Raw genomic sequence first — 24,617 nt, 5'->3', positions numbered from 1 at the left:
CTCGGGGATCTTGATCTTCAAGTCTCTTAGGAGGCCTATGGGTCTTGCGGGTGTGGCTCCATTAGCAAGTTACACCAATAAGGTTGTGTCATCCATGGTAGGTGCTCTCCATTTTTCCCAACATTGTTTAGTGACAATGCTTACTTCAGCCCCTCCATCCAGGATGGCGGTGACCTGAAGGCTATCGAAGGTTATGGGTAGTGCTATGTTGAGTTCATCTCCTTTGAAATACTGCCCAAGTTTGTTAACTCGAATAGTGGGGGTGCCACGGGGCTCTATGAATTCATCTTCATTGGTCTCATTAGAGCTGTTGAGCTCTAGAGGCTCTTGCATTCCTGCCCCTAGGCATCCTTCCATAAAATGTTTTAAATGCTTCCATACGCTCGGGCTACCTTGGAGTAAGGTGCCAATGGGGATTTGAATTTCAAAAGAGAGGAAGGAGGAGAGACCTACAATGTCCCTAGGAACGGATGTAGTTTCCTGGTTTTGTTCATCTCTGTCTGTTTTGAGACTCTTGCAGGTATAGGGACCAGGATTTCTGTATTCATCCTTTTCGGGCGGTCACCCCCTAGGTTTTGACATATCCTGCCACTAGGTCTCCCTAGTGGGGGTATCTATGGCGATGGGTGCTTCTTCTCCTCAAAGGAGTCTTTGAGGGGGTCCTTGGTCTTGGAAATCTCTGGTAAGCTCCTGAGATTCCTCAATAGGTTGCATGTTGGAAACCGAAGGGCATGGTTTGAGGTATGTTGTTGGAGGCTTGTCCTTTAGCTAAGCTTGACAGTCCCTCACCACCTCTTGAGCTACCTTTATCCTTTCCTTTTCTTTTATGGGGTTGGGGTATTCGGCCAACTTCATGGGTAGCTAGCTGGTTGGGATCAATCGGCTCTTTGGATAGGGGGGCTGGAGGTAGCAGTTGCTCCTCTTCAGATGAAGAGGTTGATGCATTCGTTTTATCTTCAGACCTGCTTTTTATGACTATGCGGCTATCCCCTTTGCCTATCTTTGCGGCCTTCTTTCGCCGAGACGAGCACCTTGTTGTGTGTGCTTGTTCTGAGACATTTCTCTAGGATAGAACTTCTATATGACCTGGGTGTCCCTGATTTTGTGAGGTGGATGCCTTGGCTTCTGTTGCAGCGTGCATTGCGGCCCTTCTTCTATTTTGCAATGTAGTCCATTGCATTAAGAGGGGCTGTGTGGATGAAGCCGTCTCTTACACTTAGCAGGTTAATGTTGGTGCTAGGATTAGCTTCAAGGACTTTTCCTATTGTGGCTGCTCTCAACGGTAGACAGTCCTTGTACATATGGTCAATTCCACACTCTATGCATAAAGGGTTAAGGTGGAAGCACTCAGTGGAGTACGTGTCATTCCTTTTTTAATCGGATACTCAGCAGCTACTATGTGAGGTCCTGCACAATGATAGCATTGCATGGGTGGTCGCTTAGCCACATTGTTCAAGTCCCTTCCCCACGGGTTTAGGGTGGCTAGGTATACCGGGTACATCTGGTCGCCCTCCATCACATAGTGGCTTAGAATCTGGGAGGGTGGACTATTCAATTTGAGGGGCTCGAAGGTAGCTTCCCGCTCATCACCTTCTTTGAAGATTTCAGTCAAGGTTAACTGACGAACAGGGGTGATTCGAGGTAATGGGAGTTGTGGAGGAGGTAGAGGGAGGGGCAAGTACTCAAAGAATTCCCCTCTGGGCCACTTCATGGCCTAGTTGAGGTGCGTTAATAAAGTGTAGGTGCTGGCAAGGTCAATGGTTTCCTGGGGTTTGCTAGTTGGCAAGTCTTGAGGAAGGGCTCAGGATTGAGCAGCTCTTTGCTGGTAGCAATTTGCAATTTCATGATTTCCCCATTTCTGGCAATAAGTGTAGTAGAGAGTGGGACGAGGTCTCAAATGCGAACACTCCATGCTAGTATGGTCAGCTCGCTAAATCAGGCACAACACTAGTTTCCTCTTGGGGTAAAGATGGAGTTGGCCAACTCGATCCCGACCTTGGCCAGTTCTCCAATGCTAGGTGATTTGATGCATTAATATCGTAGCCAGCTGTTTGACTTGTTGTCCTGAGGTGGACTCCTTGCTCTTTCCATGAGATTTTGTGCTGGTTGTTTTAAAGGAAGCCTCAGACATGCCCTCATGCAGTTCTCGGAAACATGTTCTCTTGAAATTATTCTCAAAGTCCATAGCACTCCTTTAGCATTGCTTAAAGGAAGTGTGGGCTAGAGCATACAAGGAATTATGCAAGGGTACATCATCGAGACCTTCAAGGAATCTCCCGATCAGCCTTTTGTCAAAGAAATAGGCACGGGCATGGCTTGAAATGGTACGGACGTGTGTCCTGAAGAAGACACGGGCATACGCTTGTGAAGGTACGGACATACTCTTCTTGGGTCAATTAATTGTGCACAATAGACGTGTCATCTAACAGCCCCCCTCTAAGATTCCCTTGATAGTACATCAATACCTAATTTGTACCCCTTTTTAATGCCCTTTATACCTTGTAAATGCAATTTATTTCCCTTAATTACCCTTTACTCATTTTAATGCAATAGATTCTAGAAGATTTGCTCCAGGAGAAAGACATAGGCGTAGCAAAGGAAGACATGGCCATAGCACTGAGAAGGGTACAGTCGTACGCTAGAATGCAGACAGAATCGAAAATGTGCCTCTTCCCCTCCCCTTATTTTTTATCTTTTGGATGCTTCCATGATGATTTTTTATGTTTTTTTGTTTTTTGTAGATGGATGGAGCTAGTCTCTAGCTACCCAATGATGCCTCGAATACCTAAGAAAACTTAATTACCTACGATTAATTAAAGGATTAAGCTAATTGTATAAAGTTTGAGAAATATTAAAGAAAAATAAAATTGATGAACTTCAAGGGCCCTTACTTGTGTCTCCCGCATCCAATGAAGACTCCCAAGCTCCTCATGCTCCATTGCTCCATTGAACTATATAGTTGAAGTAGACAACAAACAAACAACCACCGATGAATTTGCACTCCAATCGGGCTAAGCAATGCCTCTAGAAAATGGTGGATTGTGAAGGACCCTAAGCTAAATGCCCAACCCCGGTGGCGCCAAAGATGTTAACCATGTCAACATACTACCTTGCACAAGAGAGAGAGAGAAGAAGAGAAAGATACCATGCACACACTACAATCAAGCAAGCAAGCATTCACTAATACAAGCTTACCACCATAGCCCCACAAGAGAGAGAGAGAGAGAGAGAGAGAGAGAGAGAGAGAGAGAGAGAGAGAAGGCAAGACTCAATTGTGATAATGGGATTGTCCCTTTTCATATTTCATAAATCACTTATATACATGAGCTCTCTTTTTACAATGGCCGGCCGTCCATTTACAATTGGGAGACCCAAAACTAACTTCGTAACTCTATGTACATCTAGGCTCATTCTTGGGTGACCGAAATTACACAAGTCGTAAGCTCAGTCATCCCATATATCTTTTTCATTAAGCGCTTAGAGCGATTACATAACAATGGATTACAAGAAACATAACCACGCTTGAAAAATGATGTTAACGAGTGTGGTTAACACCCCCTCCCCTTCATGAAAAATCCACGAGTTTTTTTCCTAGAGCTAGAAGAGTACTTCTACTTGGTTTTCAGTATAGCACATGTCGAATTGGTTCTCGGTTGGCTTTACCAAGGTTTAAAGCATCATTGGGAGTGCAAGAGTTGGCTAATTGAGGATTATAGAAGCCTAGGGATCTGGAAAAAAATGTGGGTTTCTGAAGAGAAAAGGAGCTTACACGTGGTGTTTGTAAAAGGACATGCGAACCTTGAGAGAAGTCCTCTCATCAACTAGGAATTAGTTGAGCAAAATTTTAAAAAGAAGAGGTCAATTCTTTATCCATTGGGTATAGTAGATCTCCTACAAGCTAAGTTTCTCAAGGTACAATTACATGTTGCTCATAAGTTATATTTTTCTCATTCTTTTATAATAAAATTAGCAATTTTAATTTAAATCAAATAGAAAATTGATTTATTAATCTTTGTGCATTTTTTAAAACCAGAGACCTCTAAGGTCTGTTTTTTAACCTCTTGCTATTAAATTACTGCTCAACCCTTTGTAGAACCTTAGCAAATTAGAAAAACCTTATTGTTGCCTTGAATCTTAGAGAAATTAGATAAACTACTCCTAAATTTAGGAGAATTTATTATTTAATTAGAAACCTTAGAATAAATTAAATTTTAGAGAGAGAAAGTTAGTCTAGATTCTCTAAATTGAGGTGAAGTTAGACTAAATTATAGATGACATCAGGACATGACACTTCTCAGATTGCTTAGATTTGTGTTTAATGACATAATTTGCTCAAGAAATTCTTGACAAGTTTCAAACCTTTAGAGCAAGACACACATTCTCTCTCTCTCTCTCTCTCTACTGTACCATTGCACAGCCTTTCGCCTAAGGTTTTGCCAATCATACTGTGAGAGATTTGTGACTTGCCATTCGCATGTTTAAAGCGCTTGTTTGTGAATCTCAACATGGGCTAGGCCCTAAAACACAAGTGTTCCATGATGTCAGCTGAATTCTCCTCACATGGATTAGTGGTGATGATTGTTTCCATCGCCATGGATCTGGCAAGTGCTAGAACCCAAGGCTACATGATGTTTGAAAGAATAGTGATGGTAAGAGGAGAGTAACTTTAAGAAAGAGCCTGCAGTTTGTGTCCACAAGGGTAGGCAGCTTCCCATTCCTTGAGAGGAGGTTCACCTCTACACGCTTTTAATTCAATGCAGGAAACTCACCGCAATTATGTTAACAAGTAGCTGGGCATGAAGCTTTTTAATTCAATGCAGGAAACTCACCTCAATTCTTAATGAAGTTGCACAACATTGGCTCAACAATCAAGCTACCATAGAGCATGATGCAAGAAACTTTTCACTTAATTAAGAATATAAGCCTTCACATATAGGAGTTTCTGCATTTAAGATGGGACTAAAAATAATGAAAGACACACAATACACAGTAGATACAATTGCTGAAATCAAATGACCAAAGTATGACACCACCTTTTCTTTTCCAGAGGGTTTTTTCTCAAGAAATTCTATGGTGCATGAGTTGTACTATGATCTAGCCCTTGTTCGTGATCCTTGAAGCTATGCTTTGGTTGCATGCTAGCTACCTCCACATTACATGTAACACAACGAAATGCTCGATTTGCTGTGCACCTAGTTTTCAAACAGTAGTAGCAATAGAGATGTCCGCATGGCCGAGCAACATAAGGGATGGTGATAGATTTTTCTGCACAAAGAGGACAAGTATCTTTCTCAACAGTAGTGGCCTCGGTTGATCTTCGATTCAAAAATGACCAAGTGGGCACCCTCTTCAACAAAGGTAAGAGAATCAACATAAGCTCCTGCAAAGGACAGTTTAATGTGTGTTCTCAAATCTCGAGGGCATTATAAGAGTATCAAAGACGGCCTTGATATTACACAATATATTGTATCACCCACAAGGCACCTCGTTTTGATTCAGTTTCATGTGTGCATCCAAGAGATTGTCTGTGTAGAAAGCTAATGAGCAAAGATTACCTACAAAGAATTGGAAACCAAAGAAGATTTTGGACATTTACCATGCACGCAAACAACGAGAACCTGTAGCTCTTTTGATGCCATTCGACATGACACCCTCCTACAGAGTGGTGTAAGCTTGAAGAAACTAATTAAGCTCTACACATACAGACCCGAGTTGTCAAACTGTTTTTCTTTGAAAACATTTACAAGGTGGAGGACACCGATACAGTGGATCCTGTGGACCCACCTCGCACTGCTCCAGACTGACCTCGCCCGAGAGCAGTTATCTTGGACTGGGCCTCTGCATTCCAGCGTGCCCGATGCCCCCGGCCCTCCGGATGTCATCCACGATCCCCTCACCGGATCCAAGACATGCTCTACCGCCATCGAGCTACCTTTCCGCATGACATAGCTGAGGGAGACCTCTCGGCAATACTCATTAGCCCCATGTTTGATATTTTGGAGAGTGGTATACCATCTATCGGGGGCTGATGCTCCTCCCATGTTCCTGTATCACCCTAGTGAGATAGCTATGTTTTGTTTCTATTTTATTTTCCATTCCATGATGAGATATGCCATGGACATTATTGTATGACTTTGGTCTCATCTTTAGTAGACGCTTAAGATATCTATCTTTCTTTCTCTACAGACAAAAGCACAAGACAGATCTCTCTCTCTCTCTCTCTCTCATTCATATGCAGATACTCAGTATACATTGAGATGCGGGAGATTTTCTTGCCACTTGGCTTTAGCCCCCTCTCACGGGTGAAGCAATCTAGGGATCAGATGTGACACCTCTGTGTACAGCCCCTGAAGCCAGGCATACAGCAGTCGGGCAGAGACCCAAGAGCAATCAAGCAAAGGTAGAAGTCGGTGCGCGTGTCGCGTGGCTGCAATGTGGCAGTACAGCAGCAGCCGTGGGGCACATATGTCCTCATGTTCTCTGCATAGGCCAACTGGGTATGATGACCCCCTATATAATCATGCATGGCTATTCAGCAATTCCATCTCATTTTCTACCAAGCGATCAAGCATCTGCAAAAGCGTTTCTTTGGACTGAGGCTGGCCAAGAGCGCTATCTACAATCTGTGGGCTGAGATCTGAGATCATCATCTTGAGTAACATTTTGTACTTGGAATTCTGTTGTTAACATCTTCATTGTACTTAATACAATACAGTAGTTTTAAGGCTACTTGTGTGTTTGTCGTTGCACTCTTTTCTCTCTCTCTCTCTCTATTTCAGAAACCCTAGCACATAGGCACAAGTACTCTATAGTTGGTATCAGAGCCTAACCTTTCTTAAGCGCCCAAATGGTATCAGAGCCTAACCTTGCTTAAGCTAGATTTAAGCGCAAGTGGTTCCGGAGTGCAAACACCATAAGTATACCATAAACGGCTAGCTCACCACCGAGCTCGATCGTCAACGGGATACATGGACATGTGGAGGGTGACTTAGCTTGCAAGCTTAGGGCTAGCCTAGGAAATCTACAAATTCTTCTTTTCTGGCACCCGTGTGTTGCTTTCGTGGCTGTTGGTTTTGCAGAAATGCACCACACACATAAGAGTGAAGCGGTCGTGAGCAAGAAAGAGGCACAATACTCTTAAGTACAAATGATAAGTGAGAGTGACCTAAGGTACAAAAATCACTTCATACACACACTCCCAAGCTAGTCAACCCTAGCGTCCCATACCACCAAAGCCTGTCCTAAGGGACCTTTGCTAAGACCGCTTGTGATCCACCATGTCCATGGCAAGAGTAAGTCTCTTGGTCCAGGTCCAAACCACATTGAATAAATACTAACCCAAGAGTCACTTATATAGTGCTTATTGCTGCTATAAATAACAGTCCAGTTATAAATAGCCAATAACCTTGGATTATTAATAATTGAACCTTAGCCACCTATCGAAGCCTCCTTTCCCTAATCACCTAATTTCATGTGCATGCACATGGACATGCTCATCCCAGGGCTAATCCCTAAAGGGGCAACAAATAAAGACTAAATTCAAGAGCTTCAACATTTGTAAAAAAGGCATGGAAGGCATTGTAGTGGACCAGGTTCTTGTCAGCCAATAGATAAATGATTTATCAGATGGTGTCGGCGGCTGGAGGATTATTCCATGTCCAAGAAACTGGCCGACAACACGTTGGCCAATTCACATTTCCTTCAAGAGCCTATATAAGGCAACGTTGGGCTCACTGTTTGCTATCTGGCACTCTTTGGTCACAGAATAGGTTAGGTAGGATAGGGTCCACTTTTTCAAAGACATGCCTAGGGCTACCAAAGACTTGTACCTTTTTTGTACATTATGAATGTACTGAAACAACAGCTATCTCTCTCTCTTCTCTCTATCTTTGCTTTGCGTTTTGCATCTACATGTTCCTATGGAAAAACAACAGCTATCTCTCTCTCTTCTCTCTATCTTTGCTTTGCGTTTTGCATCTACATGTTCCTATGGAAATGTGTTTAGCATTGAAAGAACACGCACAGCTTCCACACATGTGACATTGGTATCAGAGCTTCACGTTCAGCAATGCTAAACACTGATGGTGTCCTAGATGAAGATGCACAGTCCAAGGAGAGTAACACAGCATGTGTCAAGAACCCCCCGAAGCTGGTTGGTGTCAGGCAAACCCAATATGGAAGAGTTTCATGAGAGTCGGTAGCCATTTGGGGCAGCCCGAGAGGCTTTTATGGAGCACTCCAAGGGATGAAGATCATCCAAGGGGTTGAGCCAAGGATGCCCGGGAGCAGTCTTCAAGAAGAAGGATTCATGTTTGTGTTCAGAGACAGGGCAAGAAGGAAAGGGGACAAAGTGGAGCATATGCACCAAACTGCATCAGATTTGGAGTGGAATTGGAGACAGGGAGGTTTTCAGTGAACAGGTTGCCAGGAAGGGAAGGATGACAAGTTGGGGAGTCCATGTGGAGACAAGGATGATGACAGTCATCCAGGGTCAACAGTTGGAATCCCGTCATCAAGTTCAGCAAAAGAGAATGTCATGTGCATGCACATGGACATGCTCATTCCAGAGCTAATCCCTAAAGGGGTGGCAGATAAACACTAGATTCAAGAGCTTCAACAGCTATAAAAAAGGCATGGAAGGCATTGTAGTGGACCGGGTTCCTATCAGCCAACAGATAAATGATCTATCAGATGGTGTCGGCTAGAGGAGGATTATTCCATGTCCAAGGAACTGCTGTCGGCCAGTTCACATTTCCTTCAGGAGCCTATATAAGGCAGCGCTTGGCTCATTGTTTCTTATCTGATACTCTTTGGTGTTAGGTCACATAATAGGTTAGGTAGGATAGGGTTCCACCTTTTCAAAGGCATGCCTAGGGCTGCCAAATACTTGTACCTTTTTGTACATTATGAATATACTGAAAATACAGCTATCTCTCTCTCTTCTCTCTATCTCGGCTTTGCATTTTGCATCTACTTCTTCCTACGGAGGGGTGTTTAGGGCTGAAAGAAGACACAGAGCTTCCATGCATGTAACACATAACCTTGCTGGACTAGTTGCTAACCCCGAGGGTTAGTGCTAGGTACTATACTTCCATGTTCCTCGAGGCCTCACACATGTTTATGTTCCTTTCGGATTGCATTGGAGGAGTTTTTCCTACTCTCATTAATTGGCATAACTGCGTTGGTTTTTGGATTAGTTACTCGCAAAGAGTCAATTGGGGTGCTAGATATTTGGGGTGTCAAGTTGGGGTTGATATATTGCCTGCACATAGTTTGCAACGGAAGAAACTTCTTCATTCGAGTTCTAGGGGATTGGATCTAGCCTCCAGAGCCTTGGTGGTTCACCAAGTCCTACTTGCCTCCTCAGCTTGGTTCATTGCCTCATGTTGGTGCTTCTCTCGTGGATGCATTGGCCCAACTGCCTGGCAGAATTTCTTTATGTTTCACATCTCTGTATATATGCCTCGTGGTGGTGGAGATTGGATGCTCGGTTCACATTTCATCTTTCCTAAGGCAGCGTATAGGGCACCTTCCTCTCCACTTATAGCCGCCATTAGCAAATCCTGGTTGGGGAGCAGCATGAGAACCTTTTTGAGACCGAGGCTTCCTATATTAGAGGATGAGGCTGATAGACAACCCATTATGTGGGATGACCTCATTAGAGATGAGGTCGGGCAACCTTTGGGTGCGTCTGGATATATGCCATGGCCAGGTTACGAGAGATGTGTATGATAGTTATTGCTGGGAAGACTTTTGAAAGTCTTCCTATGGATCAGAGACTTGCATCCACCCACAGCACCTCAGAGGGATTTTTAGATGGATCGATCAGATTGATGAAGCTATATCTCATGACTAGATTACTAGCACATTTTACGATCATGATGAGGAGGGAGATCGTGGTTTTTATTCTATCCAACCAAGATGGAGATTGATAAGATGTGACACACAAAAGACTATTCCAGGCACTGTCCTTCATCCCATGAGAGTAGTTAGTCGCTCATGGAAGCACTGGCATATTGACCCTCCCCTTGATCTCGTGACCCATGGGTCTTCATGCTTATGGCTATATGGTGGATGTCCTAACGATATCTTCATTGGGATCTTGGTGAGTGGGAGTGGATTGATGCAGCCAATCCAATAAAGAGCCACTATCCATAATGCCGTACTCCTTTTACTTGGGCAGATTCACAAGACTCCTACACTCACGCCACACTGGGAGAGTTATGACATTACCCCATTGATTCAAAAGAGATATTGGCAGACTTTGGCAATCATATAGGAGGAGCCATATCTACCACTTCTTTTGGTTATTCTTACATGGTGGCCTCCCGATTAATCAGTGGAGGGATTTTTTGGTGCAAACCCCTCGTGCTCCAGATGCCCGGTAGCTTCTAAGACAGGACAGCATTACATATAGGGGTGTGGAGCTGCTCAGAGGATTTGGGGCTTTATAACTCAGCTTATGAGCAGATTGAGGAGAGATAGCATCTATGTTACTTAGGGTACTATCGCTTGGCTCACTAGTGTCTCGTCCACAAATATTTTTTGAGGGCAAGGGATTTGGACACTGCATTAAAGATACACAGAGGTGTGGCCCAACGTTGCATATGATATTGGATATTCCTTATACATAGTATACACCACCTGCAGAGGACTGATACCACTTGGGAGATCATTGCCATTATCACAACTTGGCGCCAAATGCAGAGAGGCTGTAGAGGGCACTCACATATATGACACTACTATATGGGGAGATATTATTCGCACTCTTATGGCCAGATGGGCTCGTATACAAGGACCATCCATATGTGCGCAAGCAAAGCACACTGCCATCACGAGGGAGTGGGATATGGGATCTTTTTCTCATCAACCCCCACAGGACTCTCTACCATTGTGCCCCAGATTGGTTGAGATCACCATACATTTTGGAATGAGGTTTTTTTTGTTCCGGCTTCTAACCGTGATTTGTATGGTCTATTTATACATGATAGAAGTCACTTTTCTGAAAAAAGAAAAAAAAGAAAAAAAAGAAGAAGAAGAAAAAAAAGAAGCATGAACAAGTGCTCACTCTTTTGCAAACAATAAGCGATCATTGATTGATTTTGCTCTCTTAACTTGCATAAAGACATGTATGAAGGAGGGAAGAGGGGAGCCATAAAATACCGAGAATTCGCCCCACACTAACTGTCGATTCATTAACTCAGTACTTGTTGCTTGAACCGTATTTGGCCTCTGATAAACAAGCCTTGCATTTAAGACTCGATCAACAATGCTCCGATATCTGCCCCATACACAAATACGAGCTAGTAAAAACTTTAATTATGAGCATTTTGTTAGCTGAAAAGTTTGTTCATATTGTTCAATAGCAATTAATGTGTCTGTGTGACAAATAAACATGCCCTACCGTCCTGTATGAAGGAAAAGGAGAAAGTTGGCCAAGTTCATAACCTTGTACACTTTTTCAAAATGTTGCAAAACCCACGCCCAATTGTTCTATGCATATCAACATTCACATTAATAAGCAAAAGCATGTCCTCTTTTGATGGTAAGGCAAGTAACACAAATGCTTTAGTCCTTTTAAGCAAAAAAGCTGCAAATAACTGACCTACTTGAAAGCTATGTAACAAGAAGCTTTCTTTCTACACAACTAGTTTTTTTTTTCAGAAAAGAGGCTTCTATTAAGTAATATAAAATCATACAAAAGGGAGATCTCAAACCAAAAGGTAGGGAGATTGCAACCAATCGTGGGCGCTATGCTGCCATAGAAGCCCCTAGGAGTGGAGGACAAATACCATGGTTCCACTCTCACAAATCTGCTGCGTTTTGTTTGAGCAACTCTAGAAGATCCCTGTATACAGGCCCAGGTGGCCAAAAGAGTATGAACGATGTCACTCCATATACTATAGATACACTGGGTATGATAAACATGAATACCCTCGAAGGCCTCTGAGCATCTGATCTTCGAGATATGCCACGCCATGATACTCCTGGGGTGTGTATTGTAACTGGGGCATATCCGGAAGCAAACATCTCTGAGCTATTCCCCTAAGGACAAATATAACAGGATCTACACCCCTGTCCTCGAAAAGAAGTTGTGGACCAGACTGATTCAACCATGCAATAGCACCCCCAAGAAATAAAGATAAGATCACTCCTCAATCTGCCCAAGAGCTGGGTGTAGCCACCAAGGGTTCCCACAGTGTGACTATTGCAGTGTGAACCATCCTCCTTGGACTGGTCCAGTACATCCTCCTTGGAACATCCTCATTGGACTAGTGCAGCTGGACCATCCTCATTGGACTTGTGCAGATGGACCATCCAGCTAGATTGGAACGGATCCCAAGAACCTCCAAAAGCGGAAGGCTCACACATCATTGAAGGCACCGCACACTGATTGGCATCTTCCCACCGACGCACCACTGGACCAAAGATAGAGGATTCTCACCAAACGGCATCCTCTGGCAGTGAGACTTGCTAGAGCATTTATAGACAAATCAAAGCAACCAAGGGATCCAACTCTTCATGCCACACCTTTTTCTCATCCTCTTCATCATAGTCATTGTCATCCATTCATTGAGTCCTGTAGTCACTATCTCACGACCGAGACGACGAAGTTAACTCACGACCGAGATGACGAAGCTAATGACAAAAGCGTTTCTCTGCTCGAGTCTCAGAGACTCTGACCCCGGCTCGAAAAACAAAAACAAAACAATGTAGTCACTGTCATTCTGTCTTGTGGGTTTCCACCTCACTATGACCACTGTTGGGTGTGCACGCTGCAGTGAGGAGTTGTAACAGCGTGTGGAAGTGATACAAGGGATCCAATCTTCTTCTCATTTGTTCTGTCTCTTCATTTCAAGACTGTTCAAGTGTTCTTTCATTGTGTGTGAGCTGAGGACTCTGGGACATACTGTCCAGAGTAGAACCACCATTCTCGTAGTGTGTTGGGCAGCTAACCCTACTACACTGGGCTATAGATACCTAGATCTTTTGTGCTCCTTTGGCCTCCCATAAGCAATGATACACTATTTCGGGTGGAGCTAGGCTTCTAGGACAAGAGCGATCCATGCCAAAAATAGATCTCCACTCGTTGGTGGGCAACCCAACGTGTGGAAACAACTAGAAGTAGGAAATTTGGCTCCTCTTGTACAATTGCAAGAGACTCTGCCAGAATCTTCTCTGAATGGGAGGTGTAATGTCATGCGCCTCCTAGTGAGGCTTAAGAGTGGGAACTCTATGGTCTATCCAAGCATGAGCCACCTTGTGTTACACACAGTGTAGCTGAAGAAAGGTATGCTCCTCACGAGGTTAGTCACATGAGTCCATTCCCATTCACCAAGGTCCCAAGGTAGATATCTGATAGGGAATCCACCATATAACCATAGGCACCACAAGGCATAAGTAACCATCACTGGAGAAGGGTCAATATACCAACATTTCCCAGAGTGACCCACTACTCTCACTCGATGAATCACAAAGCTCAGTGTGATCACCTATACATCACATCTCTCCATCCGCCATCCAGACTGAATGGAATAGAAGGAAACACCCTCTTCCTCCTCTGGCTTTGGGAATCCCAACACCTGAAGGGGCATGCCTGTCCTAGAAAAAACCCCAAACCACAAGTGATGATACTCATGTAAAAATGTACGATTGATCCAATGGTTAGGTATAGCTACATCAATCTGTGCAATTCGTTGGTGACTCCCTCTGAGATGTTGTTGTATCATCAGCCAACTCAGAGTCCAAAAGATTCCCCTCCATGCGTAGTGGCAATCTCAATCTAGATATGCCAGCACTGGAGCAAAGAAAAATGCTCAAAGTTTCTGCAACGATGATATACAACAGTGGAGCTAAGGAGCAGCCCTGTCATATAGAGTGAGAGATCTAGAAGTGCTCACCTCGATCTCCACAAGCAAGCACAGTGTTGTGAGCCTCCCGATCCCGATAAATGATATGTGAAGTGCACATTAGTTTGGGTGATTGCTTGTGTGCATGTGTGGTGTCACTGCAATTTGGCATTGCAATATACATGTTTCGAGCTAGCACCTGTTAGCGCCACACCCCCCCCCCTCGCTTTCCTTTTCCATAGCCTCTCCAGTTCCTCCGTCTTCCTCCGGCTCCATTTCTTCGTCCCCTCCGTCTTCATCTAGCAGCATCTTCAGTTCTTGGGCATTTCTCATTCGACAAGTCTCAGCCTCTTCTGGTATTCACCCCTCAAGAGGACTCCATGGCAGCCGCTCCGTCATCCTTGATCGAGGCCGTCATTACTTTCTTATCTTTCTCTGAAGCGGACCTTCAGCTCCTTGCTATGACTGTTGTGTCTTTAGAGGCCTTCACTCTAATATGCAAGATTGTCAATAGCCGCCCTGCGCGCAGACAACTCAAAGATCTTCTTTAGGCTAGCCTTATTGGTGGGCCTACAAAGATCACATACGTTCATCCTCTGGAGTGCTGCTACCAGGTCGAGTTCGACTCGCCAACGGCGTCAGATCGAGTCATGTAGCTGAGCCCTGTTGCATTGAATACGGCCCAATTCTTCTTTGCTGGTGGCAGCAGAGCTTCAACCCCGCATCTGACCCACTGGTTGACGTTTCAGGCTTTCCTGTGACCCCCCACTGCCACTTCGTCCCTCGCATGTGCGCCAGGATTCCATCCCTTTGCATATGTATTGCCTCACTAGAGATAGTGCCTCATGTCATATTCCTTCCTTGCCTTCGGGGAGACCCCATCCTACAGCGAGTGGAGTACTCAGGCCTTCCCAGCCAGTGTTTCATTTACAGGCAGATGGGACACCTCGCCAAAGCTTGCCCTTGGCGCCATTCCAGGAGACCGCCCCCTAGTCCCAGTTCACATTTTTTCCAGGGGGTAGAGAGAGAGGTAGGCTTTCAGGCAACCGAGCACCAGCACCTAACCACAGACAACTCTGTTGACAGAGAGTGGCAAACCATTGGCCCGCACCAAGGCCATCAGCCGACTTCCAGAGCTGAGCGCCACGCCACGTACACCAGGCTGGCAGAGTACAGGAGCATTCGGTTCTGTCAGAGAACCGTTTCGAGCATTTATCGCAGCACCCACCCGTCGGCAATGGGCCCCCTCCAGTTGCTGCAAGGGTCCCACCTCCGGCCCCTTCAGCATGGTGGCCATTACCCCGTCGAGACTCCTCTTGCGGTTCTCAATTTCCAGTGAGGCTAGGTGGCCCCACTAAACCCCCAGCGAGCCCCTCTCAGCACCCTTCTTCCTCGATGGATCACTCCCAGCCGCTCCCATCTCCCTCTTCTCCGCCTCCCCTCCCCCACAGCCTGCTCCCCCCCTCCTCCTCCTCATCCTCCATCCTCGCCTCCGACTCTTCCTGCAACAGTCTCCCCTGCCCCGTCCTCTTCCTCCGAGCCCGGACTTCCCCCTCCCTCCGCCTCTCCAAAGCACTCTCACCGCCGTCCGGCAGCGCCCAACCCGGAGCAAAAGCAGCCAGCGAGCTCCATCTGCCACTTGATTCATCGATTCTCAAAACCGGTAGAGATCACGCTTCCCCGATGAGAGCTCTCCCTCCAGATTCCCCAGGTGGGCCCCCCAAGACTTGGGGCTACTTGTGGGTTACAGTTTCTTCCGATGTCTTCTGATGGAAGGAACTGGTATTTTTGAGAAGATAGTGGCTCCCATTCGGATCTGTGTGGTGTTTCATCATTTCAAACCAACTACGCCATAGAGCGGCATGATGATCTTCTCCTTCCCCTTGAGTGCAGCCCCCCCGGGGACGAAGTGGGATTCGAAGTTGGTGGCTGCTGCCATCGAGGGATAGGCAGTAGAGCTCTCACACCATCTTCATGATCTGCACATCGCTGACATGCTCACCCACCTCCAACCCCTGGCTAGAATGGAGTTGGGAGGCTCAAGCCATAGAGATAAGGACAGGTAGGTAGTGTCCTCTTTTTTTTCTTTTTTTTCTTTTTTCTTTTTTTTCCGAAAAACGATCCTTCTATTAGTTAATGAGAAAACGCCATAAGGCTACAAAGCTCACCTCGCAAGGAGGGATAAAAAACACAGTGAACACCTGAGCTCCACCCCCGTGGCTGGCCGCTCTCTGGGGGGGGGGGGGCCTACCTAGTAGTACATGTGGGAGGTGAGAAAAGCCAAACTGGAGGCCTATAGTGCCAAGTGATATCCTCGCCCCTCGCGATGAGGAAAGGGCCAGGCTGCCAAGTGCGAAGGAAAGCCTTGCGGCGCCCTCTCATGCGATCCGAGTCGCCCTGGAGTTTCCCCCAGTGTCCTCTCAAGGTGTGAATGATGTCCACCCAGAGGGCCTGTATGACCTCCGCCGGTGGAGTCGCCTGGCGGTCAATGGCCTCCCTGCATCGGGCTCTCCATATGTGCCAAGCCGTCATGCTACTGATCATCTCCCATCTGTGCCCGACCCCCTCCTGAGGGGCTGCCGAAGAGAAGTCTGGCGTCGGAACCACCGCCACCATCGCCCTGTCAGAGACCTGGATGGTCGCACTGCCAGGGACATCCTCATATCCAAGGGCCGGGCCGCTGTCCGTGGCCCAAGCCACCGCACCCCACGTCACCAGCATCTCACCTGGTGAGCCTGCAAAAATCATCCTGAGAGCGCGCTGCCAGACCTGCTGTGCCTGTGGGCAGGGTGTCTGCCAAAAGCTAGCCAAGCCCCCACAGCCAGTCCTCTATGCGCTGTGAGCCAGAGAAAAAGCGTCACCTTCCGGGGCCGGAAGCTGGCCCAAAGGCGCTGCCAGAAGTCCCTAAGAAAGGCAGGGGAGAGCCCCTGTCGCCGCCAATGCTCGGCCGCCGCCGGGGTGCTCGCTATCCTGTGCCTCTGAATCCGCCGCCCCAGCCTCGCTGTGTACTGAAAAAAGGGGATGCCTGGGCTGGTAGGGGCCGAGTAGGGATCTCGCCAAAACCACTCACCTGGATCCCACTGAATAAGAGGCCTGCTGTCCCAAGCCCATAATCTCCAAGGCCGGTGAGGGGTCTACATGCCACTGTCTCTGATGAAAGCCGACCACCCGCACCCTCTGAAGAATACAACCCTGGAGCCCATCCAAATCTAGTCGTGTCCTCTGAAGCTGGCCACCCTCTCCCACCTCGAAAGTGAGTGGGGCGACTCTCTCCGCTATGCCGCAGACCGCTAGAAGGATCTCATGCTGAGTAAAGACACCCATCCACTGTGCTGGGGTCCGCCACTCCCGGGGGATGGCCGCCTCAATGTCCTGTCTCATCAACTCTCTGCCCCTCATCCCACTGAGTCTCCTCTCCTGAGCCTCTAGAGGCAGCTGCTGAAAACATATCCAGTCGTCTAGGGACTGGGCTGGGCCGGTGCTCCACGGGCCCCATGACACGTGAGACCGCGATCCAACCATATGGCCACTGGGAAGTCGAATCAAGGGGTTCCAGATCAATGGCTGCCTCAGGCGCTCCTCATCGGTGCCCGGGGGAGTCTGGAAGAGTGACGGCCTCAGATGCGCCCAGGCCCTCAGAAGGCTAGCTGCAAAACGCTCCTCGAAGCCAAGGCCCACTCCTCTGGATCGCTGCTCTGTAAAGATCCACCTGATGCTGGGGGTCCAGGGGCCGCTAAGAGAAGGAGTGCGGCTGAGCATCCTGGAAACAAGAAACTCCTTCCACGGCTCAGCGCCTGGCAGGAGGCCACGAACTACCAACTTGCCAAGCAAAGCTCGGCTTTGGCAAATAGGATCAACAATGCCCAGGCCGCCTCTCTCCCTCGGCTGAGTGATCACAGCCCATGCCACCTTGGCCCTGGCGGGCCGCCCGTCGCCACCGGACCAAAGAAAGTTCCTGATGAGCCTCTGCACCTGGCCAATGCACGCCCGAGAGAAGGCCCAGCAAGAAGTGATGTACCACATGGTAGCAAGCAGAACCTGGTTGGCCACAACTACTCGGCCAGCCAGAGATAGACGAGCGGTACTCCAATACAAAAGCTTCTTCCGAATGCTCAGAAGAAGGGGGGCTATCTGCTGCTCCGGAGATATGTCAATGCCCACATAGCATCCCAGATAACGCACTGTAGTGCCGGGGGGCAGCCACTGAAAACCATCAACTGGCCTCCAAGTCGGGGGGGGGCATAGAACTGACCCACAACCCACACGACTTGTGCCAGTTGATCAAAGCGCCCGAAGCTCTGCAAAACCTGTCCATGGCTGAGGCGAAGCGGCGGAGGTTCTCCTCACCTCCCTGAAGATAGACAGCAGTGTCATCCGCAAACTCCGAGTCTAGGAGCTCCTCCGAGGTGCGGATGGGAAGCTGGAGGCCCCGCAAACCTGTATCCTGTGCCGTCAAAAAAGTGCTCATGGACTCCGCCACAAAAAGAAAAAGGAAGGGCGCCAAGGGGCACCCCTGCCGCCGCACCGAGCGCGAGAGCTGGAACCTCTCTCCGCGCACGCCCTGTATCAGCACCTGGCTATGAGCCGATGTGTAGAGTGCAGAGACCCCACGGATCCACTGAGGGGGGAAGCCCATCCTCTCCATAGTGCCTTCCAAGAAGGCCCAGTCCACCCGATCATATGCCTTCTCGAAGTCGAGAAGGAGCACTGCCAGATCCTCCTGCCGAAATCTAGCCAAAGCCGTAGCCTCCCAGAAAGAGAAAATGTTATCCAGAATGCTCCTATCCTGGATGAAGCCTGTCTGCGTGGAGTGGATGATGTCCGGAAGGTGAGGCTGAAGCCGCCTGCTGATCGCCTTAGCTAGGACCTTGTAGGCCGTGCCTAGCAAGGTGATCGGTCTCCACTGTCTAATCTCCAGTCTGTCTCCTCCCTCTTTGGGGATCAAGTGAATCAACCCCTCTGCCATGCTGTCCGGCATGACTCCCGACTCCATAATCTCCTGGAATGCCAATCTGAAGCCCCTATGTAAGAGGCCCCAGTACCTCTGGAAGAAAGCCACTGAGAGACCGTCCTCTCCTGGGCATTTGCCCCGAGGTAATGCCTGAAGAGCCTCCTCCAGTTCCGTATCCGAGAAGGGGGAGAGAAGGGAGTGCTGCAAATGGGCCGGCACAACCGGTCTCATGAAGCTCCAGACTGCCTCCCGAGCCTCTCTCACCCTGTCATCTGCTGGCTCAGCAGAGAGAAGATCCCTGTAAAAATCTGTGGCTATCGCCCGATCCCTGGGGGGATCCACCACAACCTGGCCATCAGCCTGCCGAAGACGCCTGAGACCCTCTCGTCTGAAGCGAGGCCCTGTCGCCTCAAAGAAATCTCGAGTCACTCTGTCTCCAGCCTGTGTCCAAAAAGAAGCCCGAGCATGGAATCGGAACTCTACCCTCCTCTCCTCGATGGATCTGATCTCAGTGCGAGCTGACTCCATCTGCTCTGAGATCCAAGGGCTCGTAGGATCCCTCTCCTGGAGTCTCTGGAGGGACGCTAGACTCCTCCGTAGGCTCCTCTCCTGCTCTCTGAAGGCCTCCAGACGGTCCAAGGCAGCCTGTCTGAGCATCCGACTGATCTCCTGCAAGCCACTCGCAAGATCGCTGGCTGCCGATCCTCTCCTGAACTGCAGCTCCTGCCAGACCTGCTCAACTCTGATCGCAATCTCGGGCTCCTCTATGAGACAATCTGGAATCCGGACGCTCTGGCCCCGCTCTCCTCTCGTAGGGTCCTCGATCTGGAGAAGCACTGGAAAGTGGTCTGAAAACGAGGAGCCTGCAAGTATGCCCACAGTGCCACCTCTATCACAAGCCCACTCATCAATGTAGAACCTGTCGATGCGGGAAAGGTTAACTCCTGTGGCCCGTCTATCCGAGCGCGAGAAAGATAGACTCCCCTGCAACCTGCCAAACTCCGGGAGAGTCCACGGATCCTGGCCTCTCACCTACAGCACTAGTTCCTCCCAGGCAGCGAGCTCCGGCCCATGAATGGTCTCCTGGCTGCCCCCCATCCTGTCCTCTGCATCCTCCAGCATGTTGCAATCCCCTCCTAGGCACCAATGGTCTGCCAAGGGGAGGGACTGCCTAATGGTGCTCCAGAACTCGGCTCTCCCGGTCGCCCCATTAGGGGCGTAGAAGTTGAGGAAGCCAATGCGGTCTTCCCCAACCCGAAGGATGATCCACTGCGCTCGACCCTGGACCAGAGTGCCAGAGTCCACAACCTCGGATAGAAGCTGCTCACTGACTGAGATGCATACTCCACCCTGGTTGGGAGCCATATGCCGGTGACCAAAAAGTGTGACTCCTGCCTGGCAAGATCTTCCCGCAGGTGCGGGTACGCCCGGCAGAAAGGTGGTGCTCCTGGATGAAAAGGATATCTATGGGTCCTCCAACGAGAGCCCTCTGGATCTCCTGGCGAAGTCTGCCCCGACCAATGTAGCAGCGATGTCCACCGAGACCCTGGATGTTCCATGAGAGGATCCTCATGGATGAGCTATGGCAAGTGAAGCAGCCACCACTGGCTCACCCCTCTCAGCCGGTCCGGATGATCTGCCCTCCACTCTGTGAGTCTTGGGCGCCGGCTTGGAGGGAGAATAGTCACTGTCTGTCCGGGTGCGGAGTCTCTCCAAAAAGAGGGTGACCTGTCTCTGTGTCCAGCCCCACTCCGCCTTCGCCCTATCCAGGGCATAGGCGTGAGACCAATCCTCTGCATATATGTATCTAAAGGTAGGCTGCACCCTCGGGGCGGCATGGAGGAGAATCAGTAGCACCGCCTCAACTGAGGTGTGGACCGGATCCGCCCACCAATCTCCTATACCAAACAAGCTCATGCGGGCTGAGTGTAATCGGGTCTGCAATAGGTCCGTGAGCCCCAAGTCACTGAAGTGGTGAGAAAACTCCAGTATCTGATCACGCAAAACTTCCTCTACAGAGTTGCAATCCCATGCTGTGTCTGGGGCAACACTGAGAGGAAAGGAGAAGGCCACCATGCTGCTCACCACTGAAGGAGAACGAGAGGGATGGCACACCACGCAAACTCGTAAGGGCGCGACCAGTGTCTCGAACGGGCCAGCATCCAGCTGGAGGCACCTGAAAAAACCGTAATCCACTGGTAGCCCCATCACTCGCGGGGGCCCCCAGGGGAGGCTGGAGAGAACTCTGTGTGGCGGGCGAAGCTAGGATCGCCATCTCCACCGGCCCGGAGTGGCGGTGGAACAGCCGCTGGACTGAACTCTGGCCTACCCAACTGCGCTGCCCCGAGGCAGTGGGTGGTCTGGCGAAGTATCCTGGAGAGGCCGAGGGAGGGATGGGGGCTCGCGGCGAGGAGGGGGGAGAGCGAGGAGAGGATGGAGAGGCATCTGCCAGCGGATAGGTGTCAGGGGGGGCCGCCGGGGGAGGCGGGAGGGGGGGGGGGTGGGGGGGGAGGGGGGGGTGGAAGGAGTGCTCTCCGGGTGAGGGGAAGGGGAGCTGGGGGTCGCAGAGTGCGTCTCGGGATCCTCAGGAATCTGCTCCGAGGAGGGGGCGGGGCCCCCCGCGGGGGGAGGCGGGAGCGGGGTCTCCACGTGGGAGGCTCCACCAGCGGCCTCAACGGGCACTGAGTCTGAATCCTCGTCCATCGGGGTGGGACCTGCTGGCCGCCTATCCCTGACTGGAGCATAAGTGCGGGTAGGTGCCTGCACGCCAGCCGGAGTCGCCTGTCCGCTAGCCTGTGCTGCCTGTTGGCGTCGGTCCCTGCGGGCCGGGCGTTTCCGCCGGCGAACCTCCTGCCATCCGCCAGCCTCCTGGGTCTGCGCGGCATCCTCCGCCGGGGCCTGCTCGTCAGATGATGGCGCCTGCTGTGGCGAGCCAGGGATGTCCGGTCTCTGAGGTGGATGGCCACCCCTTGGGTCTCCTGCAGGGGGTCCAGAGGCGGCATAGCGTGAAGGATGAACCCCCTTGCGGGGACAGGCGCGTGCGAGATGGCCCATCTCCCGACATGTGTAACACTGGCCGGGGAGGCCCAAATACTCCACGCGCTATATCAGATGTCCTCCAGAAAGACAAGGGAGGAGGATCGTCTTCGGGAGGGACTCCGGTGACGGAACCACAACACGAATGGCCGGGAGTCCTGCTGCCCGAGCAATCACTGAAGCCGCTGTCTGAGGCGTCTCCACCACCTGCCCGAACGCCTTGCCAATGGATGACAAGAGGGGCAAGTACTCCCTACGGAGTCCAGGAAAGCAGATAGTGATGGGGAAACCTGTCGCGCCTGCTAGCGGGTCAGAAGCGGGGTCGAAACCATGAGTCCATCGCGCCAGGAACGCCCGGGGATGAGCGGAGGGCAATGGGGCTCCGAGCCAGCACCATCTGGGCTGAGCTGCCTGGGGGGACTCGAAATCCACCTGGTAGTAGCCACGTCCCAAAAAATCTACGCTGACGATCTTGGCGGGCACGCCAACAAGGCTGCCTTGCAGAAGGTCGCGAAGCTCTCTCCGCATCGGACGGCTACCCACTATCTTGCAGACCAAGGAGGAGGCCTCAAGAGCGGATACTGTGGAAACAAACAACTGAAGATCTTCAGCTGTGAACTCCAGACGGAGACCGGAATCGGCAGGGGTAGTCGGAGCGGCTTCCATGGAGTCCTCCAGCGGGAAAAGGCCAGAAACCGGGGTCACCAACGGAGGGGACACAGCCCTGCGAGGAAAAGGAGAGGCGGAGGGCTACAGGATAGTGGGGGCGGGGCGGGGGGGGGGGGGGGGGGGGGGAGGGGGGAGCTGAGGCGGGGGGGAGCTAGCGGTGGGGGGAGGGCGAGACGGAAGGGGAGGAGAGGGAGAAGGCGAAGGGGAAGAGACGCGCAGCGGAGGAGAAGGCGGAGGGGGGAGAGGTGGCGGGGGAGAGAAGAGAGGCGGAGGAGAGGGAGGCGAGGGGGGTAGAGAGGCGGGGGAAGAGATGTCGGGGAAAGGAAGCAAGCGGGGGGGGAATGGCGGGGGAGGCAGCGTGAAAGGAGGCGGAGGAGGAGAAGGCGGGGGGGAAAGGAGGCGGGGGAGGAAACAAGGAAGGAGGCGGGGAGCGATGGCGGGGGAGAATGCGAGGCAGAAGGCGGGGGAGATGGCGAGGAGGGGCGCAATGAAGGAGGCGGGGGAGAGGACGGAGGAGAAGCGGGGGACTGGCGGGGGGGAGAGGGGGGCGCGACGACGAGAAGCAGCGGGGAGGGGGAGAGGCGGAGCTCGCAGGCGAAGTGTAGGTAGTGTCCTCTAGCCTCGAGGTGCTGCTCTTTGTGTTCCTTCATATCTCAGTTGCAATACTCCTCCCCCCCTCTTACTGATACCTCCTTTGTGATCGATGGAGTTCAAAGTATGCCTACTCTTGCGCTCAAATAGAGTGGCGACACATGGAGGACAGGATCCGCACCCACTTGGTGCAGTTTCTCCCCAGGTTTGATTGCGATTATTCCCCGTCAAAACCCACTCCCCACTTCGAGTGGAGGGTAGTTCCGATAGTTCCGCCTCCCATAGAGATTGATATGCGGATAACCTCATGGAACATTCAGGGTTTGGGGGGGGGGGGGGGGGGCGCTTAGTGCTTTCAGAGGCGAGGCATCCTTAGAGGAGAGCTCCACAGAGCTACAGTTGGGAGACCAATCGACATTATTTTCCTCCAAGAGGACCATCTTTCCAAGGGGCGTACTTGTCGCTACGGGAATATTTTACCAAGAAGGAGTCACATTTTTTGCTCTCCCTCTTTCGGCTCCTCTGGAGTTTGTAATTTTTTCAGCGTGCAGCTATTGCCGGCAATGATAGGCTCAGGTGTCATACTCTCTAGGCGAGAGCAGCGGGTTACCATTAGGATTGGAGAGGATTGCATGGGCTTTCTCAATGTTTATGCCCCGAGCACTGCAACAGATAGAGCCCTCTTCTGGAGTACAGTCCGCCAAGCCCTTCCTTAGGCTGACTTTTGGTGCTTGGATGGAGACTTTAATATGATCGAGTCAGCAGAGGACAGACTCGGAGGACGCACGATGACAGTCTCGGGCATAGAGTTCTCTACATGGGAGGAGTTGATCCTAGCACTCAAGGGACAAGACCCTTGGTATCTTCCAGAGTTTGGGCACAACCCTGAGAGCCTATGCGTCTCACGGTCCGATAGGAGGAGCACCGGCCCCAACCTCTCTCGACTTGATAGATTCTGTGTGGATGAGTGGGCTTGCGGTCATCGGGGCATGATTGGCATATTGGTGGGAACCACTTTCTCTCATCACGCTTTGGTTATTTTGTCCTTAGAGGACCCCTAGAGGTAGGATAGGCATCCTCAAGCTCCTCTCTTTCTCATGAAATCCCTCCAATCTACTCTGTGCTGTCTCACCAAGGCCCACATCCAAAGTGCACACGACAGAACCTGAGATAAAATCCAGTCGTGCCCATATCTGCTCTATCCTACTGTAGATCTCGGTTGGTTGGAATCCTAGTGCTCGCAAGGGCCTTGCTTCTCTCCAGCGTCTTCAGGAGAGTTCCCCCAATAGCCTGTGGATTGAGAGTCAGCTTATTGCCGCCCATACAGAGATCAAATCCATCGAGGAGAGGAGGGTGGAGTACATGTACCATGCCAGAGCTTCCTTTTGGACCCAGGTCGAAGATAGAGTCACGGGGGACTTCTTTGAGATTGCAGGCCCCCATAGGTGGAGAGATGGTATTCGCAGGTTGTGTGGCCAGGGTGGAGCTATTGTCTTTGTGACCCCCCCCCATGTGTGAGC

The 24,617-nt window shown here is 50.2% G+C and overlaps 1 protein-coding gene across 1 annotated transcript in view; it reads right to left on the bottom strand.

Annotated features, from left to right (window-relative positions):
* Positions 1-4,889: 4,889 nt before the first annotated feature.
* Positions 4,890-24,617, bottom strand: part of LOC147635843 (peroxisome biogenesis protein 2-like) — a 29,566-nt gene continuing 9,838 nt past the window's right edge. The window contains exons 5-7 of the mRNA XM_086801198.1: positions 11,405-11,493; positions 11,164-11,281; positions 4,890-5,380 (exon numbers count right to left, since the gene is read on the bottom strand). Of these exons, the coding sequence (XP_086657324.1) occupies positions 5,069-5,380; positions 11,164-11,281; positions 11,405-11,493 (519 nt within the window). The 3' untranslated portion in view covers positions 4,890-5,068. The remainder of the gene's footprint in view (positions 5,381-11,163; positions 11,282-11,404; positions 11,494-24,617) is intronic.

This window comes from Cibotium barometz, chromosome 8, assembly GCF_041138505.1.
Source record: "Cibotium barometz isolate CiBa-2024 chromosome 8, ASM4113850v1, whole genome shotgun sequence".
Lineage (NCBI taxonomy): Eukaryota > Viridiplantae > Streptophyta > Polypodiopsida > Cyatheales > Cibotiaceae > Cibotium > Cibotium barometz.
This window is presented reverse-complemented; position numbering and strand designations above follow the sequence as displayed.